Source organism: Misgurnus anguillicaudatus, chromosome 22 (genome assembly GCF_027580225.2).
Source record: "Misgurnus anguillicaudatus chromosome 22, ASM2758022v2, whole genome shotgun sequence".
Taxonomy (NCBI): Eukaryota; Metazoa; Chordata; class Actinopteri; order Cypriniformes; family Cobitidae; genus Misgurnus; species Misgurnus anguillicaudatus.
In genome coordinates, this window is record NC_073358.2 from 24756674 (window position 1) to 24782379 (window position 25706).

The window sequence follows — 25706 nt, forward strand, 5'->3', positions numbered from 1 at the left end:
CACTTCATCAGTAAAGAGATAAACACTTCTTTATAAGATGCTTATGAGAAATGATCAGGTTTAAAGAGCCTATATTGCTTTCCTCAGCATCCTGTGTAAATGATCCTGCATTCTCTGGTCTGTAGTTAGCATCCTCACCCTTCAGGCTTTAGTCTCTATAGTGAATGACAGAGTGGGCGCCCTTACAGAAAGATGGAGACTGAAGGAGGAATAAACAGCATCAATTGCTCTTGTTAATGTTTCCCATGATTCATCGACTCTGGTGCTTATCGGAAGGGGCTCCAGTCATGTGCTGTGTTTGCTGTTATTGTTACTTTATTTCCTGCCAATAGTGCAATTTATGCTATTTAAAAGCAGGCAAGCATCAGGGCTGTGGCTAGATTATTTTCAAAGGGCCTAAGACAAAACAACACACATAGGCCTGCCACATGCACGGTGCAGTTAAATACAATGGTCACCTCGAATATCACCTTAATCTTGTTCTGAACACACAATTGGGCTTTGCCGCAGTGTTTACCCCATGTTGCAAATTTAATTTATGCAAGAATCTTAATATTGCAAAAAAAATCGAAAAACAAATAAAGCATCCAACATTTTTTGTGTATAACATGAGAATGGAATCCAGTTATGAATGCAATGTAATTGTAAAGAATTTAATGATATGCTAAACAATGGGGAAATTGTTGCATTAAAAATGTATGTACAAAATCATTCTTCTCATGTCACGTTATATTAAGATGATGTTTACGAGAGTTGTGACTCCCTTCTCACAAACATTTCATGACATCAAACATTTTCATAAAATCTGCATAGAGTATGCAAAACTTAACCGGAATAGTTAATTTTCGCTCCCAAAACTTAGTTTCACTTATGCTGCGTTCACACCAGCCGCGGTAGAGGCGTCAAGTGTGAGTGATTTCAATGTTAAGTCAATGTGAAGACGCATTGATGCGTGTCTGGACATCTCGATGCACGAATGAGGCATTAAGCGCGACGCGGTAGATACGATTCCGCCTGAATGGCGCGAATTGAGAGTTGCTGCGGCAAACGCGCGAGTTGAAAAATTTGAACTTTGGCAGAAAACGTGCCGCGTTTGCGATAGTGACGTGAATGTCTCGATGACTAGAATTTCATGCGCGAATGAAGCCAGTCAACTCATAATGTTCAAGCGGCAAACTAAATGCGGAAGACGCGAATTTGACATCTCAAACCCGGCTGGTGTGAACCCACTGTAACTTCTGAGATATCTTCATTCTGTCCCACAATTCTATGCGTGCACAGGGAATGTGATTGGTCGAAATTACATTCGATAAAAAAATGGCGGCCAAGAAAGCGGATGGATCACAAATTTTATTTAAATAGATATATTTTTTTACTTTTTACACATTTTGATTGCATTTCTAGTGAGAAATTACTATTGCAGTTTTCAGATATGGGATTAGTTATCAAAAAACGCTCTCTGTTTATATTTTTTTAAACAGAATTCCATTATGCTGCCTTCATGCTGTGAAGTCATTGCCTCATGAGGCAGTGAGGCAACAAGTCAGCTGCCTTAGATTTCGGATGCAGCCTTAGTTTGGTGCAGTATTTAAGCCAAAAACAGGGAGAGTGTAATTAGACCAATTAATTTGACAGTTTCTCATGTATTTGCTGTCCTCCCACTGACATTCTAGACCCAAAACCCTGTCCAAACTGTACTTACACTCCCTTTCAGCGCCCTGCCACAACATAGGGCACAGCGATGAGCGGTCGCTTTTATGTCGGCGTCCTGCGCCGAAAGGGTTGGGTGTGTTTCCAACAGCAGCTTGTCAGATTTGATCTGTAATGGTTTTGATGAGACAAAGGATGGAAGAAAGACTGGAGGAGGAAAATAAAAAACAAGGAAAGAAGAGGGATAGATCACAGCTGTGACTGTCACATTGAGTCCTGTGAGGCACAGAGGTGCCGGGTTTGTGAAAACCCACGGGCTCACCTGCGACAGCTACGTTCGTATGTTTGTTCATGTGGGAAATGGATTTCATTCTTGACAGCTGTGGGAGGGGCTTCCTGTCTGCATGCCTGGAAAGAGAGCAACGGATCGTTCCCTGCATGTTGCTGTTTAAACCTGTTTCAGGACACGGGAGCCGTGCGATAAACCAAAGCTCATTCTGAAAGCTCAGACAGTTGGAAAGAAATTTTTTTGGCAGCAGTCAGATAGGAGCAACATTTGGGTGGTGCAGACTAACATAACCCACATGTAGAGAATTGCGCCTAGAGGTTTAAAAGATTTAGCATTAACATAGCTTAGTAATTTTCCCATGTTTAAAATTATTATAAAACATTTTACAAGACATAATATCACCCAAGCCAAACCCTGCGAAATTTCATTGACATTTTCACACGGATCCAAAAGAAAAAAGTTCACCTTTTAATTCATATTGATTAGGCTGTTAATTTAATATGTTCACATTCCTGGTAGTCCCACATACTTAACAACCAACAAATCTTAATGGCTAACATTTGTGAAACAGTTTAAGATCTTCTGGCTCACTTTTCAAGGCAAATTTCCATTTCTCATTTTTTCTGCTGTCTCTCCTTCAGTTTACAGATCTTGACAGACTGGAGGAACGTGGCAAGATTGAAGGTCCCAAGGGATGCTGCCGTAGCCCCACACCTATGAAGTTTCGTAGCAGATCCCAAGGTCAAACAAATTCTATCAAGTCAAAACACTGCTGAGCATGAAAACGTAATGTAATGCGATTAAACTGTATTGGACTGTTGCCAAGGGAAGATCCACCGATTCTAATCCCTTTACTATAGATTCTTGTATCAAGTGATGTATTGAAATTGTTTTTTAAAATCATTAGAATTTTTTTACATGCTTGTTGGTCATCAGAGACCTTTAGAACTATAAAAAATATTTTTCCTTAAAGTCTTTGTAAAGTAAATCTTGAAAATTGTTTCTAAACACATTATAAATGTTAAAAATCTATTGCTACAACACACCACAAAGACTGTAAACTATGGCCCTGTCCAAAATGGCGCACTTCATGTGGACTTTCGGTCTCGTGGCCTCAAATTGCCCGTGCTCGCTTGGTTTACGAGTTCGTAGGGTGTCCTGTCTGTCATTTTTACGCTTCGAAGTTTGCTCATCAGCGCCCCCTTTGAACCCTTGATACGGTCTTCGGCGTAGCCCGCACTACAGCAGGGTTTGCACACTCTACCAACCCAGAAGTCCTTGTGAAAGAGAAATCAGATCAATCAGAGGGTCCCTAGGGTCTGCACTACATGATGTCATCAAAGTGTGGACTCTGGGGAGGTCCACAAGTCCAGAGTGTGCCATTTGGGACAGGGCCTATGTAGTTCCGAATTGCAGAGTTAGATCGTAAACTCTTTCCCCGCCATTGACAAGTTATCTCGTCAATTAAAAGAGAAAACATTTGCATAATGAAGTGTTCCTGATGAGGTTTAATGTTAATCTTTTATACCGTGATTATTCACTAGATGGCGCACTTACCTAATTTATAAAAAAACCTGAAGCAAATTTTTTTACCAATTTTAAACTCTGTGTATGTTTTAAAAATCGTTCTGAATCTGATCTCTTACAAATTCCTTTACAAAAAATGCAACTTTTGTGAAAATTACAAAAAATGCCGGCGGGCAACTTTTCCATAAAAATGCTGGCGGTGAATAAGTTAAACTGTTTTTCACCATTTCTGAGCTTAATGACACACTTGAGCCACCATGCATGGCCCCGCCCCTAAAACAATTGCAGGCATCTGTTCAGGTTGAAGCCGTATTTAAAATTTGAGAGGGGACGGCAGCTTGCATGGTTTCAGTGCAGACAGGGGGCACGCCACTCCCGGTTTGAGAGCAGAGAATGCTGTTTTCCAACTTATTTTATTTACTTTCCGTTTTTTCCATCATTCAAATTTGGTTGGGTGGTTAATGACACATTCCTCTGTGGTGTGACAAACTCAGAACACATTTAATATCTGACATTACAGGGACTTTTTAACAAAATTGTCTCAAACCACATTAAGGCTGGGCCACACTAATCTTATCAGATTTTCAAAATGTAAACGACCACAAACATGACGATAAAAAAAATCGACAATTTAACAGTTTTGTTCTGGTAGTGTGTGGAGTGCCACTATGTGATCATAAAAGCATGCCACACACCAACAGATTCCCTTCGCAAACAACCCAAGTCCCGATTGTTATCACGGGAAATCTCGCAAAATCTTTTGCAGTCAAACGTGACTTCACAGTACACAAACATGACGGACGACAGCCATGAAGAAATGGCAGTAATATCCATCTGACTTTGGACTTTGCCTGCTCCACCATTACTGTGGATGTTATGGATCCATCTTTAATCAGGATTTCTAAATTGTAAATATTTAATTAAGAATATTTACGACAATCGGAGCAGGCCCAAAATGTTTTCGAGCAGAATCCATCACTCTTAACACACCACAGGAAGATTTGATAGAACGATCGCTACAACCACCAACACAATTGCGACTTTACCTAATTAACCTATCTGAAAATTGGCCTGACATGCCCCTTTGTAGACATGCCCATTACTCCTGATTGGTTACAAGTGTGTTTTGGTACTCGGCCTGACTCCCTTTTCCAAGGTGTTTTTCCAAAAATCATGCATCCCAATTTTAATTTATACTAATGAATTAGTTGCACGTTTGAATTAACGTCTTGGTGATATCATTATAATCAGGTGGTGGGAGCCGTCTGGAGTCTGTTGGTGAAGATGATGAGCTAATCGTGGAAAACGGTGATACAGGTAGTGATGTGGGGGAAAAGCCAGCACGAGGAGGTCGCAAACACTCTCTTCCTCAGCAACTGGACACAGTTGGCATCCGACAGGTCACTGCAGCATTCTTTTTTTATTCACGTGTCCAAAATAGCCCCCTATACCCTGATTTTCTGTTCTCTGCATTAGTCCACTAAAATAGCCAACTTGAACGAGTAAATGTAAATAAGTGCACCGGTAGTGAGATGGGAGTTTATTTGGCATGCACCTCACTGTGAATCGCTAGTTGTTAAATGTACATTGATTGTTCACGTGTTATTGCTGTGCATTATGCAAATGAATAAGTGCACTTGATAATGTCCACAATGATTTAATACAAATAGTGCACTATACTGTATAAGGGTATAAAGGGCTATTTCAGACACAGCCCACATGTTCATTTTTGGCTTATTTTGCATTGAGCCATTATGCTCCCACACCTTCTAATTCTGTGTGTTGCAACTTACAAAGACTCCTACACCCCAGGCTTTGACTTGAGGCTGAAAGGTTTCTCTTGGCTGCATTAAGTTTGTCTAAAGTAAAATGAATGTGCTTGTACTTTCGACAAACTGCAGTAGAAAATAATACTGTAGCAACAAATCCTGTATGCATAAGGTGGCTGCTTATTTTCTTACAGTTCAACAATAACACATATTTATTATCTCAATGTTTATTCATAACCTCTTTCATCATCCTCTTCAGGAATATCAAATCGTGAAGAAATCGGCACGTTCCCTGAGCACCGTTCAAGTGGAATCTCCATGGCGACTGGCACAGCCATCCATAATCTCCAACATTGTTCTGATGAAAGGACAGGGCAAGGTGAGGATGACCCTGCACCCAGGACAATACGTGCTGTATTCCTTTTGGGCATTTTTACAATTTTAGACATAACCTACAGTATACACACTATGGAAGTGTGTATATTTAAAAGTGATTAATATTTTGAAGATTTTAATGTGATATATACGTAAGGGTGAACAATGCAACCTCTATGTATCAACCATTTCATATAGACACATCTGTACTATTGTAAACGCAGGCTTACAGAACTGTCTGGCTTTAAATGTGTTTAGGGTCTGGGGTTCAGTATTGTCGGAGGGCAAGATTCAGCTCGGGGAAGGATGGGTATATTCGTCAAAACCATTTTCCCCAGTGGAGCAGCTGCAGCTGATGGGAGGCTCAAAGAAGGTAGACAGACACTCTGGATCACTATACAATTGGTGATCATCGCAGTTGAACCCCCAATGAATCCAGATTGCATAAGCATAACTACTCTTTAAGGGACACTCCATTTTTTTGATTTTTACCGTTTTGGAATCCATTCAGCTGATCTCTGGGTCTGGCGCTAACACTTTTAGCATAGCTTAGCACAATCAATTGAACCGGATTAGACCATTAGCATTGCGCTAAAAATAATAACAAAGAGTTTCGATATTTTTTCTATTTAAATATGGCTGCAGCAGGCGTAGTGATATTAAGCACTGCCCAAAAATAGTCCCTTTGGTTACTTTCAATAGCAGGGGACTATTTTCAGGCGCTGCGTAATATCATTTCGCCTCCTGCAGCCATGTTACAGCAGCAAAGTCCTTGATTTTAAGTCCTTAACTTTTAATTTTCCATCGGTCTTAGTACATGATGTAACTACAGAAGAGTCAAGTTTTAAATAGAAAAAATATCAAAACTCTTTGGTTATTTTTAGCGCAATGCTAATGGTCTAATCAGATTCAATGGATTATGCTAAGCTATGCTAAAAGTGGTACCGCCAGACCTGGAGATCAGCTGAATGGATTCCAAAACGATAAAAATCAAGTGTTGAACTCTAAGGGAGCAAGAAAATTGTCCCTTTAAGTGAATTTTCACAATATCAGTTTTTTTTGTCATTGGTGAACGTTGCTCTGTTTTTCTACATTTAACTCTTTTTAGGTGATGAAATATTGGAGGTGAATGGAGAGTCCCTACAAGGCCTGACACATCAGCAGGCCATTCAGACCTTTAAGGTATAAACTGCTCAGTCATCCTCAGACACAACCGCAGTGATGCGTGAAAAGTAATAATCCATCCCATGTCCTTGAATCGCTTTCATACAGTTTGCAAAGTAAAGAGTTCCTAGAAAAGCAAAGCCTGTGGCATTGAATAAATTCTTTTTTCTTTGACACACCATCAAAGATGTTTACTTCAGTTACTGTGACGTAAACACACATATGCTGCCAGATCTCGACAGCACCTGGCTTCTTGTCCCATCTGTCATCAAATAGGTGACCTTTTTTACTGTTTTAGCAATTGAAGAAGGGAGTAGTAACCCTAACTGTACGGACCCGGCTGAGGAGCCCCAGTCTGACGCCCTGTCCCACGCCCACCCTGCTCAGCAGATCCAGCTCTCCAAACTCAAATGCTAGTGGTGGAACACCGGTCCCTTCTGGTTTTGAAGATGGAGATTCTCGAAAGGGGCCCGGTCCTAAAGATCGCATTATCATGGAAGTTACCTTAAACAAAGGTACAAATAAACTACAAACAAATGCACACTTTTTGGTTTTGAACCCTGATTTTGAAACACCTCAGTACTACTATAGTAATACAGTATGGTAGTTATTCTAAATCATATTTGCTTTTTGTAAAGTGTACTGTTAAGTTTTTTATTCTGCAAGTCAAAATAATCCTGAAAAGAAAGCATATTCATTTTCCTGTCAGCTTCAAAGTTATTTCAACACTTCTTGATATTTGAAACTGACAAGAGCAAAGCATTTTTCATTCAGGAAATGGAATTTAAAGTAATTTTGAGCGCACAGACTTCACACCCTACATCAGAAAGAATGTGCGGTCACAGGCTCTTTATCCAAATAAACTCTCCTGCCAAAATGAAACTATTATTGTTGGATCTCTGCGCTAATAAATAGACCCTCCAATAGGCAAAACATTTTTTTTGTGTTCTGTTAACATATTTAGTTCAGGGACACTGCATATTTCTTTGACATGAATTACATGTATATAAATATTTCTTTTAAATCAAAGACATAAGGCTGAATTTCCTTTAGGGGCTTTTGGGTAACATGACTTTAAATATACCTTAGTAGTACTTTATTCTGTCTAATGCTGCGTTCACACCAGTGATTTCAATGTTAAGTCAATGTGAAGACGCGTTGACGCGTGTCTGGAGGTCTCACAGCGCAAATGAGGCGTTTAGCATGGCGCAGTAGAAGCGATTCTGCCTTATTTGCGTGTCTAGTTTGCGTGAATGGCACGAATTGTGCGTTGCCACGGGAAAGGCGCAAGTTGAATTGCGAACTTTGGCGGAAAATCAGGAGCTTGCTCAAGTAGTGACGTGATTACAGGAAGGGAGTGGAGTCGCATAAGCCCCTCCCATGATGCGAATTTCTGCGTGAATGTTTCGATGACTAGATTTACATGCGCGGTTTTCACTCAAAATGTTAAAGCGGCAAACTAGATGCGGCAGATGCGAATTTGATGCGGCTGGTGTGAACCCACGGTAAGACTTTCTCACCTGCTTTTTTTCTTTTTTAACTATACCTGAGGTCTAAAATACTTAGCGTGGCACGGTAGACGCGATTCTGCCTCATACGTGCATCTAGTTTGCGTGAATGATGCGAATTGCTGCAGGAAAAAACACGCCGCGTTAACCAATCAGGAGCTTGCTCTAGTAGTGACGTGATTACACGAAGCGAGCGGAGTCGCATAAGCCCCTCCCATGATGCGAATTTCCGCGTGAATGTCTCGATGACTAGATTTTTACGTGCGGCTTTCACTCAAAATGTGAAGCGGCAAACTAGACGCAGTAGACGCGAATTTGAATGCGGGTGGTGTGAACCCACAGTAAGACTTTCTCACCTGTTTTTCTTTTCTTTTTTAACTACCTGATGTCTAAAAATACATTTACTTCTAAACTAGCATATGCTTACCAGAAATCTGCTTGTAATACAATAAATCATTTGGCAATGTTGTTGTTTTGTGTGCTTCAGAGCTAGGTGTGGGGCTGGGTATTGGTGCCTGCTGTTTAACACTGGAAAACAGTGCTCCTGGGATCTACATTCACAGCTTGGCACCAGGATCCGTTGCCAAAATGGATGGCAGATTCAGGTAGATTTGTGGCCATATACCTCACCCTGCTCCGCATGTCTTACCTTATATACAGTAGCTGCTGTAAAAAAACATTGATTCAGTTATCGTTCAGGTCTTAGTCTGTCAATGTTTAACAATAGTTAGTGGAAAATTAGCTTAAAGCAACTTGGCAGTTTTATTTTAAAGTAGGTATGTTTCTGAGAAAGCAAAAAAATGAACTTCTTCATGCTCTCCTTCATGGCTCACGCGGTGAAATTGTCTTGGACTGTATGTTGTACGTCAGACCCCTGTGATCTATCATCTTAAATTCTTCGCTTACAGTTAATTAAGGAAGGGAGAGGCTGGAAAAAGACCCCATTGGGAAAACAATCACATAGATCTTTATTTTCTTTACTGAGTTCATGGTGTGTCTGGACATGTGTTTAGAATATTTTTTCTAATGTGTTAAACATCCAATTAACCTGTCAGGTTAATCTGCGTATTGTTTGTGATTTGCTGATGTATGCACGTGTGTGGTATGAATGTATGTATATGCTCACTCTTATTAAGATGAAACACCTCACAGACTGAAGGGAATGTGCAGTAAGAGCCAAAAGCCCATGAATGGGGTCTTTATGTCAAAAGACAGACTTGAGGTTCAGAATGTTGGATGGAGTTGTAATAGTGGATGCAGCTGTCTGAAGCGAAAGATAAGGCTGTAATACATTACATCTATTTTTAAAATACACTTTGATCCCATATTTCAACAGTAAACTGTATTGTCATATATTTTATGCTGGCTCATTTTTGGGACACAGATATGTTGTGGAATTAGTTTTTTTGTATAAACCTAACAAACCTTTTAGATCATTTTTATAACAACCTAATATAGCCACTGTTTAGTTTTATTTCTGTGTATGTTCATGTTTTATATTTACTTTATATCAATTTTATTATTTTTATTTGGTGTTCTTATAAATCTCATTTGGCTATTAACATCAATTGTCTGTCATACAATGAAAGGTAAAGATGACTGATAAATCGCTCTATTAACGCGTAGTTGGACACTAGAACGTTTTGAGTTAACTCACTTTATTCGTGCATGAAATTCGGGCATGAAATTCAGACGCAAATACGCTTAATTTGCCGGCTTTACCTAGCTTGTAGTCTGAATATGTATATATATATATAGCTCAAATTGAGTAAAGAGCATTATTAAAACTAATCAGATTGTCCGACCTCCTCACTCACTTTCTTCCAAGCAAGATCGTTTTTGTTCCTATTTCTATAAAAGTACGAGTATGTGTCGTACAGCTGATGATTTGGTTCTCAGTTGTTCTTTCGTTTTTCTGCCTCACCTTGCAACATCGTATTTACGTCACTACTAGAGCAAGCTCCTGATTGGTTAATGTGGCCCGAATATCCGGCAAAGTTCAGATTTTTCAACTTGTCGGTTCACACGTTAATCGCACGTTACACGGATCAAATGCCCGAAACATGTTATTCACGCCGCCTCATTCACGCAAATCACCTGCAGGATATCTAATGCAGGGTTCACACCAGACGCGGTAGAGGCGGCAAGCGTGAGTGATTTACATGTTAAGTCAATGCAAAGACGTGATTAGGCATCCTGCGGCTGGCGCGTTCCGCGCAAATTGAAAAATCTGAGCTTCGCCGGATTTCCGTGCCACGTTAACCAATCAGGACCTTGCTGTAGTAGATTACAAGAAGCGAGCGTAGTCTCAGCGGAGTCGCAGAAGCCCCTCCCATGACGCGGATTTCCATGTGAATGTCTCGAATGACTAGAATTTCAAGCGTCCAACTTTGTGCGAATAGCGCGTTTTTGCCGCCTCTACCGCGGCTGGTGTGAATATGCACCATAACGTGCACACTGTTAGGTCAATGTAAAGATGCGTTTACGTGTGTCTGGAGGTCTCGCGGCGCTGTAGATGTGATTCCGTATCATTCGTGCATCTAGTTTGTGCGAATGGCGCGAATTGAGCGTTGCCAAGCGAAACGCACAAGTTAAAAAATTTGAACTTTGGCGGAAAAACACGCCACGTTAACCAATCAGGAGCTTGCTCTAGTAGTGACGCGATTACAGAAAGCGAGCGGAGTCGCAGAAGCCCCTCCCATAACGCGAATTTCCGCATAAATGTCTCGATAACTAGAATTTCACGTGCGTCTTTGCACAAAACTGGAACATGAATACTTTACTACTCCTAATAATATTAATAATAGATTTTTTGCTTTATTATGCCTATTTAAAGCATTTTGAATATCATTGTGCCTAAAATACTACATAAAATAACTTTATTTTAAAGGGTCTCACATAATGTTATGTTTTGATCAAATCCTAGATTATAAATGTTTGTCTGTTTCTATCAGTCGAGGTGACCAGCTCCTGGAGGTGGATTCTGTGAGTCTGAGACATGCAGCTTTAAGTGAAGCCTACGCTATACTGAGTGAATGTGGACCCGGCCCGGTCAGCCTCATCATTAGCCGACATCCCAACCCCAAAGTAAGAGCCAACCTAAAAACATACATGCATATAGAGATGCACTTTGATCTCCCATTATAGGTCTTGTAGAAGTTGCATACCAACTGTCATATTAACAGTGTACTGTAGTTAACAGTTTAGTTTATAAATAAATAAATAAACCCCAGACATCTGTGTGGTGATTTGGTCACACTTTGTGTGTCACAGGGGCCTCTGTCAGATTGGTGCAAGTGAAAATCAAAAGCATCATCCACCTGCTAAAGTTGTAATTTCCCCATAACATGAATAATTAAAGCTTGCCAAAAAGTAAAAATCATTCCTCTCGCCCTCATGCTAACATGACTTGCTTTTCCTCAATTTATTAAATCAAGATGTTGATAAATGTGGGGTACAGTGAAAGGTTTTAGCGGTAGAAAATGCTGACTGTTCACTTAGCTTGATAGACCGTATCTAGTGCAATTGTAGCATGAGAGAGAAGTTAAAGGGCTAACTACAGTAAACACTTAGCATTTGACACAAGGTCAGAAACTGCTTACTAGAGAGGTCATTTATGACGAAACATGACATTAATGAAGTTTGCAAGTTTGTTTGTCTGCATGCAGCCTGTGCAGATGAATGTTTATGAACTCTGATATAAAGTATTTTTGCATTGCATCATGTTTTTTTAAGACAATAAAAGGAAGTTGTTCCCAATCCTCATACAGGTGTGAGTGGCGTGAGGTGTTTGCTTTGTTATACTCAAGATGTAATGTGTTTCTTTTGTTTACTAAGTCATTTGACCTTTGATTAGTTGTATTGAATTTGAATCAAAAACCTACTGTACTATTGCACTGAAGTCAACAATAAAAGTCATCGGAAATAGATCTTGCAAAACCTGAACTCATCTCAAGTCAGTCAGGCTTTTCTACCAGAGCTGTATAGACAAGAAATTTAGATCATTGTATGTGTATCAAAACAACTTGTCTACATGACATACAACACATGATACATTGAACAGTCAAACACAGTAATGCCTTGTATTATTGTAATAAAGTATTTTAATGTATAATGCCTGAAACAGAATAATAGTAATTAACAGAATAATTTAAAATAATAGTTTGATGTCTAAAATCACACTTACTTCACTTTATTCTATTGAAAGCATTGTTACTGACTTTAAATTGACATCAAACCTGGCATAAACATGACTGTAAATGTACTAAAGCATTATTTAAAAAAAAAGGCATAGAGTAGCATTGTGAACTGAGTCTATTCTCCTTAATTCACAGTGCCACCTCGTGGTCAGTAATAGTCATTGTCATTATTTATTATTTATCTATTTAAGGCTTTGTTTTAATACTAACACACATTATTTTATAGTAAAATCAGATCAAGATACACTTGTACGTGTTCCTCATGGTTTCTCTTACTGTCAGGTGTCTGAACAAGAGATGGATGAAGTGATTGCTCGCTCAACGCACAGAGAGAGTCATTCTTCTCACACATTAGGTAAAGTGTCTGTTTTGTCTGAGGCTTCTTAAAGGAATATTCCATTTTCTTAAAAGAAAAATCCAGATAATTTACTCACCACCATGTCATCCAAAATGTTGATGTCTTTCTTTGTTCAGTCGAGAAGAAATTATGTTTTTTGAGGAAAAAATTGCAGGATTCTTCTCATTTTAATGGAAGTTGTGCTTTAAAAGTGTATATTTGTTATTTTTCTTGTCAAAAATGACAATCGTTTTGCTAGATAAGACACTTATTCCTCGTTTGTGATTGTTTATATAGTCCTTTGAAACTCCGTTGAAAATAACTGTTACGTGTTGAGTTAAAGGAATAGTCTACTCATTTTCAATATTAAAATATGTTATTACCTTAACTAAGAATTGTTGATACATCCCTCTATCATCTGTGTGCGTGCACGTAAGCGCTGGAGCGCGCTGCGACGCTTTGATAGCATTTAGCTTAGCCCCATTCATTCAATGGGAGATAAAGTTAGAAGTGACCAAACACATCAACGTTTTTCCTATTTAAGACAAGTAGTTATACGAGCAAGTTTGGTGGTACAAAATAAAACATTTAATTGAGTAAATTGAGTAATTGATTTAAAAGAGGAACTATATTTTATGGCGTAATAGCACTTTTGGGAGTACTTCGACTCGCCTGAAAAGTCCGCTCCCCTTCTCACTCTCATAATGGGAGAGGGAGGGTGTTACTGCGCCGAGTCGAAGTACTCCCAAAAGTGCTGTTGCGCCATGGGATGTGGTTCCTCTTTTGGATCCGCTTGGAAAGGCGGTACGTTTTGTTTTGTGCCACCAAACTTGCTCGTGTAACTGCTCGTCTTAAATGGGGGGGGCGTTGATGTGTTTGGTCACTTCTGGCTTTGTCTCTGGGTGGTGCCGTTGAATGAATGGGGCTGGGCTAGATGCTATCGAAGCGCCGCAGCGCGCTCCAGCGCTTGCGTGCACGCACACAGATGGTGGAGGGATGTATCAACAACTCCCAGCCTAGGCAACAACACACTTTAATATTGAAAATGAGTAGACTATTCCTTTAAGTGTTAATTGTTGGTGTCTATTAAAGTCCATTAAAATAAGAAAAATCCTGCAATGTTTTCCTCAAAAAACATAATTTCTTCTTGACTGAACAAAGAAAGACATCAACATTTTGGATGACATGGTGGTGAGTAAATTATCTGGATTTTTCTTTTAAGAAAATGGAATATTCCTTTAAGGCTGGTTTTAAATGTTGGTTAGCACGTTAGTAAATTAGAAAGTTAGTACATAGTGTTTCTATAGTTTTTCATTAGCAGAGCAAAGGTCCAAGGACCACACATATTGATATAAAATGTACAGTTTGAATGCACTGTAAGTCATTTTTGATTATAAGCATCTGTGAAACGCTGAAATGTAACTGTGGTATATAGAATTACTTTATACATTCTGAAAAGCAGTTAAATCTTTTAAAGTTAAAGTTATGTTTTGAAGTATTTATTGAAAGAATCGTTTTAATTTCTTCTTTGTGATATTGCATTCTGATTGGGCTGTGGTCTCTTTATTGAATGTCAACAGGAAATACAGCACAGTTTGTTGAGAGTCTTTGTTGTATGGTTTTCTGACTGTTGGGATTTCGGGATTTCTGTGTTCTCTTGCACAGGCCTTCCATCTAAGAGTTCATCACCTACTGTTAAATCCAGGCAGGGTGAAGGAAACCCTGCGCTCAGCTGGACCATGAAGAGATTCCTAGAGCCAGCCAGCAGGGTAAATTGAAAGCTTTACACTGCATCCGAAACCACCTACTTCCATACTATATAGTAGGCAAAAAGCAATAGGCGAGGCGAGTAGTATGTTTGAATGCATAGTATTCGGAAAAAAAAATAGGCGAAATGTACCTACTACTTTCGGCAAGAACTGCTCTCCCAAAGGCTTACGGATGGTTAAGTGTCCATCGAATGAACACTTAACTATCTGAAGCCTTTGGGAGAGCAGTTATCCAACGAAGAAGCAGAAGGAGAGGCGTTGCTTTATTCAAAATGTCAGAAAGCAGTAACACAGCTTTATTCAAATCCAAATACATATATTAAACAGCTGTCTCTTGTGGTTACATCACGCTTCTTTAAAGGAACACTCCCTTTTTTGAAAATCAAAAAGTGCTCATTTTCCAGCTGCCCTAGAGTTAAACATTTGATTTTTACCGTTTTGGAATCCATTCAGCTGATCTCCGCGTCTAACAGTACCACTTTTAGCATAGCTAAGGACAATCCATTGAATCAGATTAGACCATTTGCATCGCGCTAAAAAAAACCCCAAAGAGTTTCAATATGTTTCCTAAACTCTAGGGGAGCTGGAAAATGAGCATATTTTCAAAAAAAGTGGAGTGTCACTTTAATGTCATTCCAGTTAACGACTAACTTGTTGTTATGATGACGTACGTCAGGTAATGTACAGCTTGATGGATGAAGTACATCCAGATTCATTCATTCATACTATCCATATTCATACTATAGTGTTATGGTTGATGAGTGCGTACATCTAGTACCTACTGTCACAGTATGCGATTTCGGACGCAGAATAAAATTAATCTTGTCAGAAAGAATAGATTTTTAAAAATAACAAATAATTTTTATTTGATTGCAATTTATGTACATGCATACTATTGAATGATCTTTTTAGAAGAGGATTTTTATATTGCAAATTTACTATTAACACTCAATTGCTGATCTGACTCGCTGTCTTTATCTGGCCCTGCAGCAAGGCTCATTGAGTTCAGAGGCAGAGCTCTCTCAGTATTTCTCAGTACCCAGTCAGTCTTCTCTCTCTGAGACTATGGCCATGGGATCCAGTGATGACGACATGTTGCACAGCAGCAGAAGCTGTAATACTTCCATTGAGGAAGCCGTTGCACATCAGCCACATGGTAACACTTTGCCGTGTTAACATTTTCTATGTATATGTTACCCTGTCTGTCTCATCTATACCCAGCAAGAAAACCCGAGACAGTGAAATGAAGGCTAACTATAGACCCAATATAGTCTGGCTATGAGTAACCCACTTTTACCCTAAATAACCTTGAATTTGGTTACATGCTGTTTTTGCCAAAATAACTTGGAGCAGTACTATATTCCATCATGTTAGGAAAAGTCAACAGGTGTTCAAGGTGTTTGGTTTCATTTCTTTTACATGTTTTAAACGTATACGCATCGTCTATTCTTAGGCTATGGTTAGACATCTATTACCCTACAGTCACATTAGCTACAAAAGTGAACGACACCGAGTGACACGCACTCGCTTGTTGGGCGTTCCTTGGCTAGTTTCTAAAAGCGGTATCAAAAGTCACTTTAGAGGTATTGTTAAGTTGCAAGAACGGTGTTTTTGGATTTAAAAGTATTTATTTCTCGATAAAAGTAACAAAATATATGAGATAAAATGCCAAACTTATCAGATATATACATAAATACCCATTTTCCGCCATCTTGAATTATTTTCTCAGACTCGACCACAGACCTACGTCACGCTGCTCCTTCACTCCGATTGGCAGTCGCTTTGTCGCATCGCTCAGCATTTGCATAAAATAGCCTGCTTGTCTATTTTGGCCCCGCCTTGCCTCGCGCAGCGGCGAGCTCGTCGCTTGTCGCTGGCAAACGGCCACTTCCATTGAAAATGAATGGTAGCCTGTCGCTCTGTCTCTGTTGCTTGTAGCTAATGTGACTGGGTGGTTAGACTTCCAATGACAGCCCAAATTTTGCCTTGTTTTAGGCAGAATTGGTTTCTGGGACTTCTCATAATCTAATGATTAATATAATAAGGAGCATTAAAGTTTGATTTCACATTGATATAATTTTTTGCATTACCTTACTCAGTCAATATTAAACGGACACTCCACATTTTTGAAAATATGTTTATTTTCCAGCTCACATAGAGTTAAACATTTCATTTTTACCGTTTTGGAATCCATTCAGCTGATCTCCGGGTCTGGCAATACCACTTTTAGCATAGCTTAGCATAATCCATTGAATCTGATTAGGCCATTAGCATCGCGCTAACCAAAGATTCGATATTTTTCCTTTTTCAAACTTTACTCTTCTGTAGTTACACTGTGTACTAAGGGGGCGTGCACACCAAAGCTTTTATGCCCGCGTCCGGCGCATGTTTTCAATTGTTTTCAATGGAAGCTTAGCGTTTTTCAAATAAGCCAGCAGCTGGCGGTTTTCGCTGAAAACCGGCACTCGGCATTTTTTCTGCGGTTAGCGCTTAGGGGTTGTACACACCAAAACTTTTAAACGCGGCTGAAAACGCCTGGAGGACGCTGAATGCCAGCTGTTTTTCAGTTTTTAAAACAACCGCGTTTAAAGGTTTTGGTGTGCACAACCCCTAAGACCGACGGAAAATTAAAAGTTGCAATATTCTAGGCAGATATGGCTAGGAACTATACTCTCATTCTGGCGTAATAATCAAGGACTTTGCTGACGTAATATGGATGCAGGAGGCGCAATGATATTACGCAGTGTCTTTGAAAATAGTCCCCTGCTATTGAAAGTTACCAGGGGGACTTCTTTCAGGCGCTGCGTAATATCATTGCGCCTGCTGCAGCCATGTTACAACATTATTTCATTTATCCTTTGTAATATTGGTTTGTAAATATTTTAAAGATATAGCTGGGTTTTTAACAGACTGGGTCACATATGTTTCTCAAAATTAACTAAAACTACTTGATTTCCTGTAATCACAAACATGTTTGTACTTGTATCTTTATAGTTTGTCGGGATAGTTCCTATAGAGGTTCAGACAGTAGTCCCACAACACCAGACTGCTGTAAGGCCCCTGCCGGAACTGGTCGTGCTGTAGACCCACCCCATCAGGCCAGCGTGGGAAGCAGCCCCAGTTCTGTACGCAGCCCCCTTCTTCGTCAGCGTCGGGTCATCTGCTATGAAGATGAAGCCAGTGATGACGAGACTGGCCTTGAAGAGGACTCTGGCCCTTTTTGTCGTCTTCTCCACGGTGTCTCGCAGACTGCCCACCACCACCAGGAAGAAGACTCGGGTATTGTAATAGCCACTTCATCTCTTGAAGTTGATGACGAAAGCCAGGACAGCAGCGAAGGCCACCGACAAATCGGCAGCGAGCCGGCCACTCCGCTCTATGGCAGCTCGCTAGAATCCGAAGAAGGATCTGCTGGACCACATGGAGCTGAATCTCCCTTCATGCCCATTCGCAGTATGGAGCACAACAGTGGGACGCCTGGAGGAACCAACCTGGGTGTGAAAAAAGAGCCCCATCGAGAGGCACAAGAGTTCAAACGCTCACCCAAGCTTGAGCACAAAGCCGTAACCCGTGTAAAGAGCATGATGAGCATTGAGTGCCCCAATCCTCCACAAAGGGTCAAGGGTGAAGAGCCACCCTTAGTCCCAACATCCCCCACACAGGGTACGCAAAACAGCACCCGTCCGCCCTGCAGACTGCTACACTGCAAGAAGGGGGAATCCAGTGACCTTGCTGGGGTCTGTACCATTGAGACTATAGTGCTTCAGCGTAGGGAACAGGAGTCTTTCGGTCTGGATTTGGAGATTAAGTCTTCTCCACTTAAGGTGCTGATCACCGGGCTGAGATCAGGAGGTGTTGCAGAAAGGGTATGTTGAAAATCATGTGATGCTTTCATTGATTTTTGTGCTTTTTAACATTCAGCACAGGAGCTATCCAACATGACTTTATTGATTGATCTCAATCTGGCATTTACGTGCATTCCATTACTTGGGTCATGTAAAAATAAACATTTTCCTCTAATCTTTTAAGTTCAGAATCGTTCACCTACTATGAAAATTCTTTTTTAAAATCTTTTTTTACAGAAAACACTCTCTTGCATTAGAAGGAGCATTTAGTCTTTCCCCGCCAGTATTTTTTCAAAAAGTTGCCAGCATTTTTTGTGATTTTCAAAAGTTGAATGCTTTCTAGAAAATTTTCTTTAAATATATATAAACAATGTTTTAATAGAAAGAACAGACCCTCTGCTTTTAAACAAAAAAATAGTTCATCCTATCTGTTCTCTTTTTTATCATTTCTCAAATATGGCTATGTTTCTACCAGTGGCGGCTCGTGACTGCTCATCCGAGGGGCGCTAATTCAAAATGAGTGTTCAGAGTGTCAGGTGTGTGGTTCCTTTTTTCAAAATATGTGTTCTGCGCCTCGAGAGATCCTGTGTGCATCACGTGTTTTGTCAAAATAAGTGCCTGTTACACACGCGTCAAAACCATTTATGATAAAAGAGACGCTCATGTTCACAAAATACACACAAGACACTCCCTTAACACTAAACTCTGATACGCATGAGATTATACGAGTATCTGACAAACGCGAGTGTCTCTTTTAAACTTAAAAAAAAGTTTAGATATTTGTACTAAAAACAAGACAAAAATACGAAGTAGAAAATCATTTTTTGCAGTGTCAGAAAGATGGATATATCTTTGTATAAAATATATCATGGTATCAGGATCAGTTATTTCTAATATGCATTAATTTTGCCAAATATTGTTTGCAAGTATTGACAGGGACACACACATACAAGTTGTGATCAAAACACATATTTTGAAAAAAGGAACCACACACACGACAGGCTACATACATGTTGTGACGAACTTCGCATCAAGCGCCCTCAAAAAAAGAAGTCACCGGCCGCCACTGGTTTCTACAAAAATGCAATTATCTCAGCTTTAGTAAAGGACTTTTGTTAGAGATCATATCAGAATGAAGATCAAAACAAACTTTACTGCATTTGGATACATATGCTGTGGTGTTTTTTATAAGGTCGGTAAGAGCGCCACCTTGTGGATAATAGTGGAAATATATATTGTCATAAAAGCTTTGGCAGGGAAGCGTTTTCTCTTAATTAATGAGATAACTTGTCAATGGCGGGGAAAGAGTTCGATATTTTACACTTAAAGCCCTGTTTTCAGATAGTTTATGATGAAATAGAACGGTTTTGACTGAAATTTCGACATATGATGCTGGCCCGAGAATTTTCGGTTTCTGTTTTGTCATCCCCCACCTCTACAATGGCTGCATAGGTGCACTGGAACAATCCTTCCTAAAATACATTAAACTTTCGTTTATAAAGACGTGAAACTCACCGAGTGGTCAGGGGTGTTCACTGATATGCTCACACAAAAATCGCTGCAAAAGATGCTTTCCAACAGGTGTTTACCATTCGTTGTAAACTTGTGGACCTATTTTTTCAAACGCCTCACACCCGTATATTCCGCTGAGAGCTTGAATAATAGACACTCCAGCCCAGTTGGTGGCGATAATCCACTATCGCAAGAATACAAACACCGTTCCCAGCGCGGAGTAATACCTCACAGCACATCTAATACAAGTCAATGGAGTTGGACAAAAACTACGATAAAACCTGTTGGAAAACATCTTTTGCAGCGATTTTTGTGTGAGCATGTCAGTGAACACCCCTGACCACTCGGTGAGTTTCATGTCTTTGAAAACGAAAGTTTAATGCATTTTAGGAAGGATTGTTCCAGTGCACCTATACAGCCATTATAGAGGTGGGGGCTGATGCAACAAACACCCGAAAATTCTCGGGCCAGCATCACACGTCCAAATCTCAGTCAAAACCGCTCTACTCCATCATAAACAATCTGAAAACAGGGCTTTAAGTGTAAAATACCGAACTTGTCCTTTAAATAGACAAAAACAAAACAAAACATAATTAACTTAAAGGTAGGGTGTGCGACTTTGAAAAATGCTAACTTTAGCCTACTAGCACTGAAATCCCGATCCCACCCTCCATTTAAAAGTTCTTACCTCAACGAATTAATACATCGCTATCTTTTTTCAATGCGTGCACTTTTAATCTTTGTACAGCACGTCTTGAATGTGTTAGCATTTAGCCTAGCCCCATTCATTCCTATGGCTCTAAACAGGGATGAATTTAGAAGACACCAAACACTTCCATGTTTTCTGTATTTAAAGACTGTTACATGAGTAGTTACACAAGTAAGTATGTTGGCACAAAATAAAACTTTTGTTTGGAGCCATAGGAATGAATGGGGCTAGGCTAAATGGAGGTAAAACATAGTAAAATATTATGTTTTTTCTTTAACACATAGTTGCGTAGTCTTGTTTTTATGGTGGTTTATTTTAAAATATTTGGCATTTAACAGTTCAGCTTTTTGATAGAAAAAGCATTTGGGTAAAACTAATGTCAGGAAGACATCCAAAATAGACACAGCTGTTGGTGTTTGGGGTAAATGCAGGATCTTTAGAATAAATGTGAGGTATATGTCACACAGTTTATCTCCATTTTATTCATCAGGAAGCCTCAGGGAAGATGAGTGTCGGTGACGAGATTGTAACAATTGGTGACATCCCCGTGTGTACATCAACCTATCAGGAGATCTGTGACCTCATGCGTAACCTGCCAATCACACTTACTTTAGAAATAAAGAAGCCAGTCTCAGGTGAGTTTCAGTCAGCATTTTCATCATGTCCGCTCATGTTCCAAAATAAGGTTGATCCATTTAAAAATAACTTTATAACCTTAACTCCCAATTTTCTTTAATCCAATTATGCATCATCTGTACAATGCAGTTGCAAACTGTACTCAGTTTTTTCTTACTTTATTCATATGCAGTGCAAGTCATAACCAATATGAAATTGCTGAAATGGCTGTGATTAAGATTTGTAGTCAACTCTGTGTTTTGCATAGTTGCTGTAGATGGTTGCATCCATTCCCCTCCCTTCCGGCAGACTGTGGTGCTCTGCCAGATTCAGTATGCGCAAGCCATTTCCTAATTCTATAAAAACAGCATATAACAGACAGTTCTTGTTTATCCATCACAAGACATTGTTAGCACACGCATAGTTGCCACTGCAATAAAGAGATCAGTCTGTCTTTCCCCATGCTGCCTTAAAGAGATAGGAATACTACAGGCTTCCCCTTTCTGGCAGTACCCTACACCAGCTCAAAGGGAACTGCAGGCTGCTGGCTATTTGTCAATGGTGACTATTGATTATTTTACTACCGTAGCCAACGTAGATGACTAGAGTAACAGCTCTAACCCTTTTAGTTGTCTTTAGTCAATGTAGTATGTAGATTATTTGGCAATATTGCTCTGACTATTGTTTTGCTACCAACATGCATTGTAAGTAATAAGTACATAAAATTTCCTTTTAGTCCACTGTACTGATTTGATCTTCGAAAATGTATCTATGATTTTGGCATGTAGAGCAATAGCCTTAGCAAACAACTGTTTAACAAACCTTATTCAGTGTGGAAGCCATACTTTATTTTAAGGAAATGAAAATAGATTTAAATTGAACATCCATTTATGCTCAGTGGGTTGTACTGTTTTAAGGTCATATTATATGTACCTGTATAATTTTCACCATTTCTGGAAAGACATATTTTTGATGCTCCTTTTTGTGAACAGCTTAACAACAGTAGCTTTCACTGAAATCTCTCACAAAAGCATCAACTTTGGCACCTACCCTGATTAAGGTCCATAATATTTTAAAGTCCCCCTGTGGTCAAAATCAAGTTTTTACTGCTTTAAGACAAACCATGTGCAAATTTATCATTTACCACCATTGGCTGGGTATCGATTCCGATGTTCCAGATCGATTCGGTTTCGATTCGCAAGCTATCGGTTCGATTCTCGAATTAGATTTTCGATTCTCGGATAGATTTTTATACTCGAATATAGATTTAATACAAATACTATATTTATAAAAAAGAACAGTAAACATAAGTTTACAAGGGTAATCAATAAACAGACCTGTATATTAAACTCTTGTATTTTAGGTACACTTGGGTACATTAAAACAGAACCCATTTCTAATTTTCAAACACAATTATGTTAAATACTAAATTACACACACATGAAGTGTAAATGCTCTAACCCAGGGGTCTTCAACATTTTTCGGTGCAAAGACCCCTTAGATGAGTGAGGCATGGAACAGGGACCCCCTGATACTAAATGTATAAAACTGAGATATTAAAGTATTAGGCACAACTCAAAGCAGAGTAAATTACAACTATAAACCAGAATCAAGGGCTGGAAATAACTGTTATATAAATAGAAACAAACCATATTGTCACACAGCCATACTATGTTAAAGCAACACTATGTAGTTTTTTACCTTTAAATAATGTCTCTAAAATTATTTCAGTGATAGAAAAAATTTTAACTGGACAAATTGTACTTTTGCTGCAAACTGAGCAGCCTGCTAGCTGCTACAAGCACACTCTGAAAGTGGCGGTGGAAGGTAGAGCACACAGCCCCGCCCCTCCCCCTGCCTGCAGAAGAGTGTCTGATACCAGGGACTGTTGCGCTTTTCAACCACATGGGGGAGCTGTAAGTCATTTTTAGATGGAAACTACATAGTGTTGCTTTAAGACAGTACATTAGCACTATTATTTATTATTAAATTATATAAAAATCGAATGCGAATCTACATGCATATGTATCTATGGTCAGAGCTGCTGCGATTGAGTGGAGGCAGGGACTAATTCACATTTTTATAGATGTGCGTATACCAGTGATGCGCAGGTCAATGTATAAACAACCCGCACCCGACCAACGTTTTCAACTAACCCGACCGCAAAAAATATATATTGTACCCGACCCGCTTCCTGGCCGGCATTTTTTAAAAGTAGTAATGTTTAAAATAGTTAAAGGAACAGTATGTAAGAAATTTATATAAATTAATCATAAAATTGCCCTGATGTCACTAGACATTAAGAAATAATTTTCATTTCAAATACTTATATCACTCACAACAGTGGTCTGGCCAGGATATTGTCATTTAAAAAGTGGAGTTGCGGCCCTCAACTGATGTTTATGTTGTCATGTTGTGTATTGGCCACCGGTTGTGTGATTGCAGTACCAGTTTTAGCCACACGTTTTGTGATTGCAATACCAGTTTTGGACACAATCCTACATACTGTTCCTTTAATTGGGATCTTTATTTCAAATGACCCAACTGGCCACGACCTGAATTACATTAAAGTCGCTGTGAAACGGAAGTAGCGATTGCCTTATTGTCCCCGTGGTGACGTATATCCGAATGAAACGGTTTCTGGAATGAAATAAGGCAGGGCTGGATTTGAATTTGTCCATCGAGATCTGATTGGATCGTTTGAAGTTGGGTCGTGTTGCTAATTGCTAATCATCGCAATCTTCCCCCGGACCCCACCCACCTGCCATACCATATGACTGGAAGTGAAGAGAGATCGTTTTGAGGAGGGGATGAGATTTGCATTTTTGATTAAAGATTATGAGCACACACAATTTTTTTTAAAATAATAAAGCTCACAGATAAGTCATTTGTTAATAATACCACAATATTAAAAAATATATATATAGTTTTTCATTTCAATTTCATTGCAACTTTAAGAATATTTTTGGATGACTCGTAACTGCGGATGAACGTAGGCACCCGCTCATTTTGGATCAACCCACGCATCACTTGTGTATACTAAATGAAGCAAGAGTTACATTCGATTTTAAGGCATAAAGAAATTACCATATTGACTTGACTATAGGGCAACTTTTTTCATAGAAATGCCTTTCAATAAACCATGTGGTCTTATATCTGAGCTCTAACTATCTAACTAAGCATTTTTCGAAAAGGTACACTTTTTTCTTATAATCAGGGTTGACTTAAATTTGGGATAAAAACTTTTACATGTGCTGTTTTGAAGCTCCAATATTAGTTTTAAGGACTACAGTGGGACTTTAGTATTTGTTTTGGCTGCCTGTGTTGGTCTACACCTTCCTGTCACTTCTTGTCTATACCTGATTGGCGGCGATACATTGCATATCCATCATATAAAATAAGCATATGCTGATATACATTTTTATAACCATAAGTTTTTATCAGCTATGTGTATTGATTATGTATAATAGGCTATTTTAATGTCTACTTATTCTCTGTGGTTTTGAAAATCGAATACTAATGAAAAATGTGAGTTGCGTATTGTATGTTTTTCTGTGCAATTGAATTGTATTTTCAGAGGCCTCTGCTTCAGGTATCTTTGAAAATATGAGCTGCCTCATGAATGCCTGTATTATCTGAAAGAATAAAAAATGTCTTAATCATGTCTCTCAACAAAACTTGGATTTGCTCAAAATTACACTTAATTTTTTCACTCAAATTAAATAATTTTCTTCTGTGGATTTTGGTCGTGTGGAGCTGGCTTTTACTAGACTGAGCACACAGATTCTTTCCACTAATGAACAACAGACAAAAGTGTGTTTTAAATCAGTGAAATATCAGACTGTGTGTGAAATAAATGGTCTGGGTGTTTTTAGGATATAGATTTCGATATGCATATCTAAAGAATGAAACAGTGATAGTCGGAATAGTTTTCCAGTGGAATGTTAATTCATAAAACAGAGTCAATTCGTAGCTTGTGTTGCAGGCCCCAGTGGTGCACATATGATAAGATGTCAGAGCTAATCTTGATGCAAGTCATATCTGGTCATGCTGTTTTACATAGCTCTCCTATATTTTTACCGGCATGTTCTTTTAGCTGTAAATTTTCATAACAACTGACCTAAAACATGTAAAATTATTGTACCATTTGAAGGTACAGTTAGGGGAGAGCGGGGAACAACCTAACACTTTTTGGTTTTGGCTCGATCAATAAAAAAAATTGAGTTTGAAATGACCATTTGAAGTTTGTTTCTATTATTTACCATTCTTGGACAGTTACACCAAACATGACAGAAGAGCAAACGTTACAATTTATCCCATAGGTGGGGTTAATTGTAACAGGCAGGGGGTTAGTTGTAACACTTGCTAAAAAAAATTTTTGCAGGCAAATATTTCAATACTATTTTGTCTATATACATGAAGTGGAGATTGTTTATAT

General features: G+C 39.1%; 1 protein-coding gene across 4 annotated transcripts in view; it reads left to right on the plus strand.

The window, feature by feature from the left end:
• pdzd2 (PDZ domain containing 2) overlaps window positions 1-25706 on the plus strand; it is a 112100-nt gene that overhangs the window by 72147 nt on the left and 14247 nt on the right. For all 4 annotated transcript variants that reach the window (XM_055199935.2, XM_055199938.2, XM_055199936.2 and 1 more), the window contains 13 exons: window positions 2581-2680; window positions 4718-4866; window positions 5495-5614; window positions 5869-5983; window positions 6719-6792; window positions 7073-7289; window positions 8770-8887; window positions 11237-11369; window positions 12764-12836; window positions 14484-14587; window positions 15578-15743; window positions 17582-18453; window positions 21144-21288. In XM_055199935.2, coding sequence (XP_055055910.2) covers window positions 2581-2680; window positions 4718-4866; window positions 5495-5614; window positions 5869-5983; window positions 6719-6792; window positions 7073-7289; window positions 8770-8887; window positions 11237-11369; window positions 12764-12836; window positions 14484-14587; window positions 15578-15743; window positions 17582-18453; window positions 21144-21288 — 2386 coding nt within the window. The remainder of the gene's footprint in view (window positions 1-2580; window positions 2681-4717; window positions 4867-5494; window positions 5615-5868; window positions 5984-6718; window positions 6793-7072; window positions 7290-8769; window positions 8888-11236; window positions 11370-12763; window positions 12837-14483; window positions 14588-15577; window positions 15744-17581; window positions 18454-21143; window positions 21289-25706) is intronic.